The 13,560-nt window shown below is 33.2% G+C and overlaps 1 protein-coding gene and 1 long non-coding RNA gene across 2 annotated transcripts; both read right to left on the minus strand.

The window, feature by feature from the left end:
- Positions 1–6,212: 6,212 nt before the first annotated feature.
- LOC131180982 (uncharacterized) lies at positions 6,213–8,004 on the minus strand. The gene is made up of 2 exons (XR_009149627.1): positions 7,358–8,004; positions 6,213–6,910 (listed from the first exon to the last, which is right to left on the minus strand). It is a non-coding gene; the product is annotated as an uncharacterized LOC131180982 (long non-coding RNA).
- A 3,184-nt stretch (positions 8,005–11,188) lies between these two features.
- Positions 11,189–12,832, minus strand: LOC110667043 (protein EXORDIUM-like 5). Its single transcript, XM_021827759.2, has one exon. The coding sequence runs from the start codon at positions 12,552–12,554 to the stop codon at positions 11,496–11,498; it is 1,059 nt and encodes a 352-aa protein (XP_021683451.2). The 5' UTR covers positions 12,555–12,832; the 3' UTR covers positions 11,189–11,495.
- Between the last annotated feature and the right edge of the window lie 728 nt (positions 12,833–13,560).

Below are 13,560 nucleotides of genomic sequence, written 5' to 3' on the forward strand. Positions count from 1 at the left end.
TTTCACTTCTCAAAACCCTAATGTCCAATTCAATTTGCCCATAAACCTCAATTAGCACACTAATTCAACATCCATGCATATTCATACCTTAAACACCATTTCTATCCATTATAAATTCATTAAAACAATCAACCTCATCCTTCCTTAGGGCTGCCAAAAATTAAAGATGCCCTAACACATATAACTTACTTCAAACTCTTACAATTTCTTAACTTAAAATGATGCTTTAACAAGGATTAAAGGAGTGAGAGTGAAAGGATAGCACTAACCTCACTTTAACCTCTTGTAGGGCAGATTTCTTCAAGCTAAAACTTCACTTTCCTTCTTCTTCTTGGCTGCCAAAAGCTTCCCCAAGTGATATGGTCAAGATTTAATGAAAGGGGTTAGGGTTTAGTAGTGGAAACAAGAGAGAAATGAAGCTTAAAGGAGCTTTAATGGTGGAACCTCTTCTTTCTCTCTCTCTCAACGTTTTTTAGGCTGCCCAAGGTTGAAGATGCAGATTGGTTTTTCATATTTTTGGTCTCTTTTATCTCTTTTAATAAGTTTAACAAATTGTGATTGGTGGAGGAAATTTAAATGACATCATATGATGTCATAATTAGCATTTTCTTTCATTTTCTTTTCTTTTCTTTTCTACTAGCTTCAAATTAATTTTTCATCAACATTAATTCATATTTTATGTCATAATAATTATTTACTCAACTGGACAAGTCGGCCAAAAATCGTCTCTGAAGGCGAAATGACCAAAATGCCCTCCGTTTGGCTTAACGGGTCAAAATTGTCTGTACCGATTGAAAAATTTTTCTAAATATTTTCTTGGCATTCTAATGTCATAGGAATCTCAATGACCCTTCTCTGGAGTCCCAAAAATTATTTTATAATTTTTCCCCTGGGTCTAGGGCTCCTCGTTGCGAGAACCGCAACTTACCTCTGGTTACCCATCGCTTGGGCACCGGCTCATTTGACTTAGTTGCATTTTATTTCTAAAATTTTTTCTAAATTGTTCTTATTAATATTTGAGTTAATTATGGTCCCTCACTTTGATTTAAATATTTTTCCGGACGTTCTAGCTATCCGGACCGACACCGGTCACCGGAACAGTAGACTGTACGGAGTTGCTACCGGGAGGGTGTTACACCACATGTGCTAGGTAGGCTTCACAGCCTTTTCTCATCATTCTTCTTGCAACTGTGGCTGAGATAACATTGGACAGCAAATCAGTCCTTTCACCCACAACAGTGATCTCATTACCCTCAGAAGTTTTCAAAGAAATCCTCTTCAATTTGAAATCAACCATTGCCTGATGACGTGACAACCAGTCCATTCCCAAAATCACGTCAAACTCGTGGAAGGGCAACTCAATCAGGTCTGCTAAGAATTCATATCCCTGAATCCTTAATGGGCAACCCTTGTATACTGTGTTCACCACTATACTGTGGCCCAATGGATTAGTGACCAGAATGTCTTGGTCACTCTCTCCTACTAGTATCCCCCTTCCTACGGGTAAGTTGATGCAGATGTATGAATGAGTGGATCCTAGATCCACCAATGCATGCACAGGTGTATTGTAGAGGGAGAACGTACCCTTGATGATGTCCGGGGCATCTTGCTCCTCCTGAGCTCTAATAGCATAAGCTCTTGCAGGTGGTCTGCTGTCAGGCCTCTCTGCTGGCTCGAATCTGAGCCTCTGCGATGGTCCCACTATGTCAGATTTGCCAGATTTCCTACCCCTTTGTGGTGCAGGAGTAGGTCTGTCTGCTTGTGTTGGAGCAGCTGTAGTAGTTCTGCGTGGACAGTTCTTTAACTGATGCTCTGTTGACCCACACCTTAAACAGGCACCAGTCACTCTCCAACACTCCCCCTTATGCCACTTCAAGTAGTGTGGACATGCAGAAGTTGCTGGGGCTGGTCCCCCGAACCCCATCCCTGGAGAGCTGCCCACTGATGGTATGAACTGACCTCTCCTAGGGGTAAACTATGGCACAGGCCTGAGACCGACCACGACCGTGTGGCTGACACGAACTGCATGCGGGCGGACCCTTGAACCTCTTCCAGTGCGGGAGATGAACTAGGCGACCGGGCCCCTCTTCTGCATCTATCCCTTACAGTGCGCTCCGATTCTTACTTTTTCAACCTTTATTGCAGCTTCCACTAACTTGGTAAATTCTGTAATTCCTAGGGCAGTGAGCTGGATCTTTATGTTGTCATTTAGTCCCTCTTCAAATCTCTTATACCTTTCAGCTTCATTAGGGACTATCTCCCTTCCGTAGCGGCTCAATCTGACGAATTCCTTTTCATACTCGGCCACTGACAGCTGTCTCTGCCTCAGATTAATGAATTCCCTTCTTCTCTCTTCTAGGTATACAGTACCCACATATTTCTTCTTAAATTCGGAGAGGAAGAAGTCCCAAGTTATAGCTTCTGGCTGTACTTCACTAGACACCGTATTCCACCACTCATATGCATCATCTTGCAATAGAGATATGGCAGCTTCTAAGTTTTGCTCTGGGGTGCAGTGGAGTTGTTTTAAAACTCTGCCTGTTCTGTTCAACCAGTTTAATTTTGCAGAATCATCTTCTCTCTTCTTAGAAGAAGTCCACTGCTCCAAATTTTCTCAATTTTTCCAGTGTGATTTTGGTTGTGGAGGTGGTGGTGGTGGTCTTCTTCTTGGCATTACTGACCATTTGTCTGAAGAATTCGGCCATTTGTTGGAACATGGCCTGTGGAGGCTGAGCAGGCTCTGTTTGAGCTGGCGGAGCATGTTCTCCCATACCCCCAGTCTCAGCTGCTGCAGGTGGAGCATGACTCTCCACTTCCTCCTCAACTGCCCTCTGAGATGTAGGGTCCATATCCTATTCAAAATAAGAAAGACAAACAGATCTGCATTAGTGTCACCTCGACTCTTACAAATGCATTGCATGGTATGGACTCAATCTAGGCCCAGAAACGCCTAAACCGTGCTCTGATACCACTAAATATGACACCCCTTACCCGTATACAGTATATCCGAGTAAGCAATGTCACACGGTGTATCGGCACCCTCTATTTTAACTTAATTAATTTTTGTCATAGTTTTGAATATAATTTATGAAATATAATTTATTTAAACCATTTATCAAAATTATTATTTATTTGAGGTTCCGAAAATTTTAAGGAAAATCAGGCAGCGTACCGGCTAAAAATGGAGAAAACAGTTCTTCTGAACCTGTTAAAAACACTTCCAATATTCATATCTCATCACTCTCAAACTCCAATATCAAAATCTCAACATTTTTCAATTTCATTTCTCAATCATTCATCTCATATAATATCATGAATAAATCACAATCAAACATTTAATTTTCCATTCACAAACACAATTCTCATTATTTACATGAACATCAAAATACATTTCATAAGTTCAACTACATATGAGAAAATAAAAATTTAGTTACAAAATACCAAAATGACACCTAGTGTCCTACCAATGCACTGTAGAAGTTGAGGTGACACGGACACTGTGCAGAGCTGCAGGATGGACTCACCCAGTCTGCGGTTTCATCGGGCTCACGATCGGTATCTCGGAACCTACGCGTGGCAAAAACAACGCGCTAAGCAATGATGCTTAGTGGTGCAATAATAAAATAGAAAGAAATAACAGAAATAAATATGCATTGAATGTATATGTCTTATTTGTTTTGTATTTGTATATCCATTTATTTCGTTAACTTTGTCCACTTTCATTCATTTGGTTGCCCAAGTAACCTATACTAGGCAGTAATTTGGATAAACGGGTAAGCGCTTTGGATATCAAGTACCTCGGGCCGTCACACCATCGGTCACATATGTATCTCCCGGTGTGCAACAGAACAGCTAACAAGCTGTAAATAATATTAGGCATGAGGCCACATCTCAATAAAAGGTCAGAATGGCTAAAAACCATGAAATCACAGAATGGCATAATACCATGTGCAGTACTGCTAACTGAACCCTATTGGCATGCCAAACTATCCAAATCAATCTTGTTAGGTATACTAGGGCATTTGATACTTTTGAATTCTTCAATTTTTGAATTTCAAGTTTTTGGTGTCACTATTTACTTCATTGGTCAACAAAAATGTTGACTTTTGGATAGAAAATAGGTACATTGGTTTTAACACTCCCAATGTACCACATTTCACATTTAAAACTTGTTGGAATTGAGCACCCATACCATTTCTAAACTTAAAACTAAGAGGGCAGAATTTTCAGTTTTTGAAGCCTAATTTTACTGTTCTATTTAGCACTATTGCAGTGGGAATTTGAGGAAATGGTAAACATGAAAGTTGTTCCTTATTTTGTCTAGTTGAATTTCCTTTTTTGAATCACTCCATTTGGAGTTTTGTAGCTTCAGATATGGTCCAAAAACCATAGCTGGCCGGATTGAAAAAACTGCAGAATTACCAAATCTATAGTACCATAAACAGTGACTGCCACTGTCTTGTTGGATAGGTTCTGGTCATAATTTGGGGTGGGTTTCTTCATGAAAGTTGTTTGTCTATGTCTTAACTTGTTGCTGTAAAAATTTCAGGTCAATTGACAATTTCTACAGTGAGTTATGGCCAAATGAACAGTTACTGTTCATTTGGTCATTCTGCAGAATTGGCTTGCAGGGTACCCGGATTGGGGCCAACTTTTGGTCCCTTGCTTTGGTCTTTTGGGCATGGTTTCTTCAGCAAAAATGTGCCATTATAAGTCTAGTTTCATGTCCAATCCAAACACCAATTGGACCAACACAGCCAAAGATATGGCAGTCAAAGTGGGCTAGAATCACAGCTCACTGGGCAGCATACTCATTCATTTTGCCATGCTATATTTCAATCCAAATTATGGTCAAATTTCCTCAAATGGTCACTAATTGACCATTAGAATGTTATTTAACAATTTCATAAGTCAAGTCCACATTTTACTCTCAAAACCCTAGTTTCTATTATAAATTTTCACAACATACCTTAATTACTAACTCATTCACTAACCACATGCATACATGCTTTAAACATGATCTCTAATCCACTTTAAGTCCATCAAAACACTCCATCATTGTTCCTTCCTTAGGGCTGCCGAAATTCATGGTAGGCATACACACAAATTTGGTTCATTTAATTCACAAATTCATGTTGATTTCAAGTCCCTAACATGGAAAATAAGGGTTTTAAGTAGATAGGTGCACTAACCTCTTGTAGGCAGATTTTTCCCAAGTTAAATCTTCACTTTCTTTCATTTTCTAGGCTGCCAAACACTCTCCCAAGATGAGTGGACAAATTTTAATGAAAGGGGTTTAGGGTTTATGGTGAAAAGAAGAGAGAAATTGAGCTTTGATTGAAGTTGTCAATGGAGGTTGGGCTATGGGCAAGGGTTTCGGCTGCATGAGTAAGAGGATGGCTGCTGTTTGCTTTTGATTATTTTGGTCTTCATTTTGTCTCTTTTATTAGTTAATGAATTGGTTGTTTGAATGCAATTGGTTATAGCTTTTAATGACATCATCATGATGTCATAAATAAGCCTTTTTCCTCATTTTCTTTTCTTTTCTTCACTACTCATTTTCAATTTAATTTCTAGTAATGTTTATTCATATTTTATGTTATATTAATTATTTACTCAACTGGACAAGTCGGCCAAAAATCACCTTTGAAGGCGAAATGACCAAAATGCCCTCCGTTTGGCTTAACGGGTCAAAATTGTCTGTACCGATTGAAAATTTTTTCTAAGTATTTTCTTGGCATTCTAATGCCATGGGAACCTCAGTGACCCTTCTTTGGAGTCTCAAAAATTATTTTATGAATTTTCTCTCGGGTCTAGGGCTCCTAGTTGAGAGAACCGCAACTTCCCTCTGGGTTACCCATCGCTTGGGCACCGGCTCATTTAACTTGGTTGTATTTTATTTCTAAAATTTTTACTAAATTTTTCTATTTAATATTTGAGTTAATTATGGTCCCTCACTTTAATTTAAATATTTTTCCGGACGTTCTAGCTGTCCGGACCGACACCGGTCACTGGAACAGTAGAATGTACGGAGTTGCTACCGGGAGGGTGTTACACTTAGCCTATCTCTAGGTCAAAAACTCTACGTTCAAAATCTTGATTATCCATTATTAATCTTCACCTTTCAATTCTTCAATTAATATCTAAAATCAATATTAAGCAGAGCTCAACACATAGCATGCATTAAAGACAAAAGAAATTGAATCAAAGAATAAAATCCCTAATTTATTGAACAAAATCAAATAAAATCCATAATTGAATTGAAAATGTTACACCTCTAATTCTAGAATAACGAAAACTACTTACTCATGGTGAGTTTTACAATCAAACTTAAAAAAAAAAAAGTATGAAAAACACATAAAAAGAAATAGAACAGAGAAACCCAAAATGAAGATTTTGCAACCTTGAACTTTTAAAACTTCAGCTGAAAATTTCTTCTACAAATCTTGTTAACAATCTCTCCCGAGGTGTAATTGTGTTGCTTGAATGTAATGAAAATCGATCTTGGGCTTGTTTCTAACTTCTTGTATTTATATCTAGTGTAAAAATAGTCAATTTAGAGTCCTGTACGCCTTAGAAGTCCTTTTGAGTCGAGCACATAAGAGGACGAATCAAGTTGGAAGTCTCAGCTAGTGCATAGTACACTGCCCATGTAGTACTACACAGGATATCTAACTTCCGAGACGTCTAAAACTTTACTTCTCGAGGGAGGACAGAACATTACGAGGTAGAGTTTGGTGCATAGGTCCTAGTACACAGCCCTTGTACAGGCTCTTTCCCTTGGCTATGTTGCACGGGTTATGGCTTCTGGTTGCACGGCCTATGCAATTCTCCCAGCATTCTAACTCTTACTTTTTGACTTCTTCACTCTTTCAAACTTGTTCTAGGCCTTAGGATTACATCAAATCACCTAATATAATACAAAAATCAAGAATTTTAGTAGGATCAACTTAAAATCCTAAAACATAATGAAACTAACTAAAAATCATGCAATTAACTAACAAAATGTGAATGAAATGCAATAAACACTACCCTTAAATGCCTATATAATGCAAGTGCATCATTTTAGCAAGATACATGGCTTCACTACATGCTCTGCCACTAATGGTTCGAAATTGCTAGAAGTTGTTTTATAGACCAAGCCAATGGGTAGCTAAAGTGATCCCGAGCAATGACTGCCACTGCCCCCATTCCAGCTTTAAGGGAAATAACAGCATCAAAGTTAATTTTAAAGATTCTTTCTAGAGGAGGAAACTAACGCTGCATAGAGATAGGATCAATGTCTATAGATGTATGATAGGGGAAAGACATAGAATTGAAATCTACATGGTGATTAAGAGATGAATCGACAACTTACTGAAAACTGAAGGATTGATTTCTGAAAATAAGAGCATTCCTAGACTTCCAAATGCGCCATAACAAATATATCGCCATAACAGCAAACTCCTTAGTGTTTTCTTGATTAAAAAGAGGCATAAAAAAATCATTCCAGCAATCCAATATTGTTGCACCTGATATAAAAGAAGATCTAATTCAGAAAGGGGATTGGATCCAAATTTCCACAGCTGTCGGACATTCAAAGAATAGATAATGTTGCGTTTCAGTAGCTCCACAGAACTTTCATTCAGGATTAAAATGGGACAATCAGTGGTGAATGAGATCATTAACTGGTAGCCGTTCTTTCAAAGCTCTCCAAAGAAAAATGGATAGTGTTGGAGGAAGGGGCATTTTCCATATCTTCTTCCAAAACAAGCGGTTCTCCCTTTGAGCTTGAGAACTAAGTCCTGCTTGTGAAACAACCCGAAGAGCACGCTGGAGACTATGGGCTATGAAATAACCTAATTTGATAATGTAAATATCCCTTTTATCGAAATACCGCATTAGCTTGTCTTCACAAGGAAACAAAGATATTGGTATAGAACAAATATTAAGTATCTCTTAGGGTTGAAAATTCTGATGCAATTTTTGTAGATCCCAAGACTGAGAATTGGCATCAAAGAGTTGTGAGACCCAAACCCCTAAGGGATCACGGGCAGATTTAGCGGTAGGTTTGTCTAGAAAAGGCTGCTTTTATTAAGAGATTGCTAAACTCGTTGGTGAGTCGATATTATGGCATGCGGCTTGAATTTTGATTTAGATTTTTTTTTAAGAATAAAATTATTCATTCTATTTAGAATCATTTTTATTATAAAATTTAATTCAATTTTATTAAAGGAATTCAATTTAAATAAGTTTATAAGAAAATTCATCTGTTTAGAATAGTTTTTAAAATGGTAGAATTCATGTAAATTTTGTTATTTGGAACAATTTATAAGTGAAATGAATATATTTATTTTCATATTTTACCCTTAATTATAAAGAAATAAATATAATAGGGATACTTAAGTATTTAATGAAAAATTTCATTAAATAAATTAAATTCAAGTAAAATCACGCCACTTTAGTATGAATTCTTTTCTTTCAAAATTATTTTTTTAATTAAAATAATTAAATTTTAATAATTTTAAATTTTTCAAACATGAGAATTGATAATAAGAATCTAGTTGAATTGAATTCTTTCAATTTTTTAGACTTTTGGAACACACTCAATATGATTTTAATTTTAGCTTTTTGAGATTTTAATTTTTGTGTAGTTTTCTACTTCAATTCCAAAATGAGTTGGTATAATTCTAATTTGGATTTCAATTCTTAAAATAATTTATATAATTATTTTTATATAAAGTCATGCCTCAATTAGTTTTTGAACTTTAAAATAAACTATTATATATATATATATATATATATATATATATATATATATATATATATATATATATATATATATATATATATATATATATATACCTTTAAGTTATGTATTAATTATATAATATTTAGGTATAGAAACAAATTTATAATTTAAAATTAAACGTATTGTACAATATTAAAGTTTAAATACATCGTGTAACATATTTTTAGTTTTTTTTAATTATATAATATTTTATTATACTGTGTATATATATATAATTAAAAATTAAAAAAAATAGAAAAATAAAATATAATATTATATTATATTATATATAGCTCACAATTATATATATATATATATATATATATATATATATATATATATATATATATATATATATATTACAATTAAAATACATAAAATTTTATTGTATTAAAAGCATATAATAAATGTATGTTCAATATGATTATGAATTGATTTTTTTTATAAAAATTCAAAATAAAAGAAAAATAAAAAAAATAAATAAATTCTTCGGTAAGTGAATTCCCAATAACCATATACACGGTAATGATACCGTCAAGGGTCGAGAACTGTTGGGATAGATTGGGATTTGTTTTTTAAAGCATTGAAAATTGCTCCTTCAGAATCCCAAGTCCCTACAGAATTAAGGAACGAAAAAATCTAAAGGGATGTGAATGGGAATGAATGATTTTCAGATTTCTGGATGTTTGAAAATTTATTTTTCTAATTTGTAAATTAGAGAATTTGATTCTCATGAATTATTATTATCCTTTCTGGTTAAAGAATGAAAATATAAGAATAAAAATAATTATTTTATTAAAAATTAAATGAGTAAAATTGAGAATCATCATTTAAACGAGTGAAATTGAGAATCATCATTCTCCTTTGGAAGTAAAATATAAGAATGAAAATGATTATTTAAATGTTCAGTTTCCATATAATTATTGGAATGTTTTAATGTTATATTTTCATATTATTAATTAAAATAAACTTCAAAATGATAATGTATTTATCATTTTCATTAAAATTAAAAATTATAATTATAATAATAAAATATTATTTTTATATTATATCAAATTAATTAAAATTAAAAAATTAAAATAATTATAATCAAAATATAAAAAATAATATTTGTTTTTTATATAATTAATAAATTTAAAATTAATTACAATAATTAAAATACAAAAATATTATTTTTATATTTTCATATATTTAATTAAAATAAAAAATACAAATATAAAAAGTTATTTTAATTTGATTTTATTAAATATAAAATAAATTTAATTCTGATTCTCTAATTTATATATACAAATTAAATATTTAAAAAGGAATTTAATTTCAAATTCTTTTCACTATTTTATTTTTATTTATTTTTTATATTTCATTTTCGATTCCTCCCATTCTAATTTTAATACTAATTTCATTTTTAATATGCAAATTAAAAGAGTAAAATTTAAATTCGTACACTCTATTAATTTTATACGTATTTCAATTCAAATATTTACGGCCTGTTTGGATTAACGGTTGAATACAACTGATAGTTGTTAGCTGATCATTTATCGTTAATCGATAATGATAATCGATAATGACATACAAATTGCTTTATATTAAGTATTTGATAAAATTATATTTAACTATTGCTGTTAATATGTGAAATGACTAATAATGGTATATATCATATAATTTATTTTATTATTTAAATAAATATAAAATTATAAATTTATTACATTATATTATTTATTTTATTATTAAATTAAATATATAATTATTAAATTAATATATTATATTATTTAAATAAATATATAATTATTAATCTTTTATATTATATCATTTATTTTATTATTGAAATAAGAAAATAATTATTTTTTAAGATAATTAAATAATTTTAAAAATATAGATAAAATAATAAAATAATTATTATTGTTAATAAAAAAATTTATATTTAATTTTAAGTTTTTGGATATAAATAAATATTTTATATTTTATGTTATTAATAAAAAAAATATACGTTAACTAAAATATTAAAATTACAAATAAAAAAAATAAAAATATTAATAATATTAATTTTCAAATTAAATAAAAAAGGATAATATGGTTAAAATAAAAAATAAAATCAGATTAGCTATCAGCTGATGAGAAATGGCTCTAAAAATAGAGCTGATACAAACTTCAGTTAATCCATCAGCTATCAGCTCTATTTTTTTAAACTTGTCAAACACCACAATTTATCTGTTTGAATGTCTATCAGCTGTACCGAACAGGTAAACTAAACACCCCTTAATCTAACAACTATTAAACTCGTTATTATATAAATTCCTCACCCAAGAAATTAAGATTTTTTTGAATTGAAATCATATAGCTTCTTATGACTGAAATAAGAGATCAGAAATAAAAGCCTTCAATAACATAAAATTATAAATAAAATATATGGCTAAGAAATTAAAATCTAACATGAATTCAACACCATTCTCTTCTTTCTTTATACATCTAAACAATTAATGATAATAATAATAATAATAAAGAAATGAGAAAGATGACAAATCTTATGTTGTGCTTCCTACCCTCAATCTCACCATCCCACAACTTTTTAAAACTTTCTGCACATTCAAACCTATTCGAATCCACCAAACTCAAAAAAAATAATCATGATTCAAGAGCATAGAATCTGATTATTTAAAATAAATAAATAAAAAAAAAAAAAAAAAAAAAAAAAACTAAATATTTTGCAAGATGCTCAAGAAGCCCTTTAATCCATAGCATTAGGCCCAGCACATGCCTTCAACTCAGGGCTCCAAACCCACTGCACCAAAAACCTCCTTCCTCTTTTACCATTCATGTTAAAAGTCCTTCCTTGCTTGTCCCTCATTACCTGCCCTATGTATCCTCCACCCCCGCCTGTCCCATATAATCCTTCGCATAAATCCCCAATCTCAGTTGGTGCTGTGGGGTCTTCTCCTGCATACCAGGCGTTTACTAATGGGTTCGAAGATAGCTCTGCAAGCTCATGGCCTATTACGCTGATCATCCCGTCCACACCCACATCGCCATTCGGTGGCTTTAATGCCCCAGGCCCAGCTCCTGCCATGTATCCCGGTATTGCGAAAGGATAGGCGCAAACTTCAGGGCACTGTTTTCCTGAATTTCCCACCCACGCGTATGGTAAAGTGTAGCCCACCATCGATGGGAATGTGAAGTAATGGAACCCACAAACTGCTCGACAAAAGTCCTGTACGGTCACGTCTTGTGCTGTGAGGATCAGGTAAATCCCGTTCTTGTGATCCACTGGGAAAGGAGCAGATTTCACAGCGGTGACTATCACTTGCTGGATGGAAAGACGGGTCAAGTGCGCCCCATGAGAGTAGGTCTTATCCGTGTATTCGCCGGCTATGAGGACAGAACGAGAGACATTGGCGCCGGTTTGGTCTGTGTAAAGAGAGACAGTGCGCCACCACTCGGAGACAGAGGGCTTAGCGGCAGCAGTAGCTGGGGAGAGGGAATTGATGAAGTCCTTGATGAGGAGCTTTTGGGAAGCAGCCCAACGACCGTACCAGATGAGGTACATGTTGATCGGGGAAGAGGAGAGGACTGGGCCCATGTGGTAGCGGAGCTGGACCAAGTCTGAAGAACCCTCGAATTTCTTGGATGAGGAAAGGGTTCTTGGGGGAAGTTTTGGGTTGATGTACTCTGGCTTAGTGTTTAAGGCCTGTAGTTGCGGTGGATTTGAATGAGTGGAAGCATAGACATAGCTAGAGCTAAAGAATATGAAAAAACCAAGAAATGAAAGCAAGAGATGGGGCTGTGACATTTTGAACTGCGGTGCGATGGAGGTGGAGGTGGCGGCTGGTGGGTGATGAGGGAGTGAAGAAGAGAAATGGGGAATATAAAGAGAGGAGAGGGTAGGGAAAAATGGGGCGAATGGGAGGGAAATGGGCTGGAGACAGCTGCAACGTGTGGGCACACTTCACTTTTGATAGTTTTCTCTCTCTGTCGTGCTGTTAGTTGAAAAACAGGGAATCGACTTTAGTGAAAGGGTAGGTTTTCCCATTCTAAATCACGCTAATTGGCCCCTTCTCTCTCTCTCTCTCTCTCTCTCTCTCTCTCTCTCTCTCGCTTTATTTGTCAAGGTTAAAAGGTCTCTTACTTAATAAATGTAACAGTAGATTAAGTATTTCAATTTTTTTACAAAAGAAATTGTTAATATTCAAATTATTAATTTTTCAATGAAATATTTGGATGAATAAATTTATTATAATCATATATTTTTTAATTTATTAACTTCAATCATCATTTCTGATAAAATATAAGGCAGTAATATTTGATCGTACATTTTTTTTTATTTATTATTACTATCTTATAACTATAAACATAATTTCATTATTCCCCTAAAAATATAAGTTCATTATTGTTAAACTTTCTCATTATTTATTTTTAATGGCACTAATTTATTAAAATATTAGAATTAATCATTTAATTCCTAATAAATATTATTACCTTCTCTTTCATTATTTTTCTTGCAAAAATTTCAATTCATTCTCCTTTTTTTAAACAAAAATCAATTTTACACTGTAAATTGCTTCAAATAATTAACAACATTTTCACATTTTTTATTCATATCTAAAAAATTACTGAAAGTAAAATATTTTTACTTGACTAATTTTCTAAAGGATATATTGAAACAGAAATAGATTTGATTATTGAGAAAAATAGAAGACCTTATTTGAAGAAAAATTAAATTATAATTCTTAATTAGATTTATTAAATAAAAATAAGTTGGTGTTTGATTTGGTTATGAAAATTAGCTTATAAATGCT

Source organism: Hevea brasiliensis, chromosome 6, assembly GCF_030052815.1.
Source record: "Hevea brasiliensis isolate MT/VB/25A 57/8 chromosome 6, ASM3005281v1, whole genome shotgun sequence".
Taxonomy (NCBI): Eukaryota; Viridiplantae; Streptophyta; class Magnoliopsida; order Malpighiales; family Euphorbiaceae; genus Hevea; species Hevea brasiliensis.

Excerpts from the sequence above, each read along its gene's own strand:
- LOC110667043 (XM_021827759.2), bottom strand. The coding sequence starts at position 12,554 with ATGTCACAGCCCCATCTCTTGCTTTCATTTCTTGGTTTTTTCATATTC.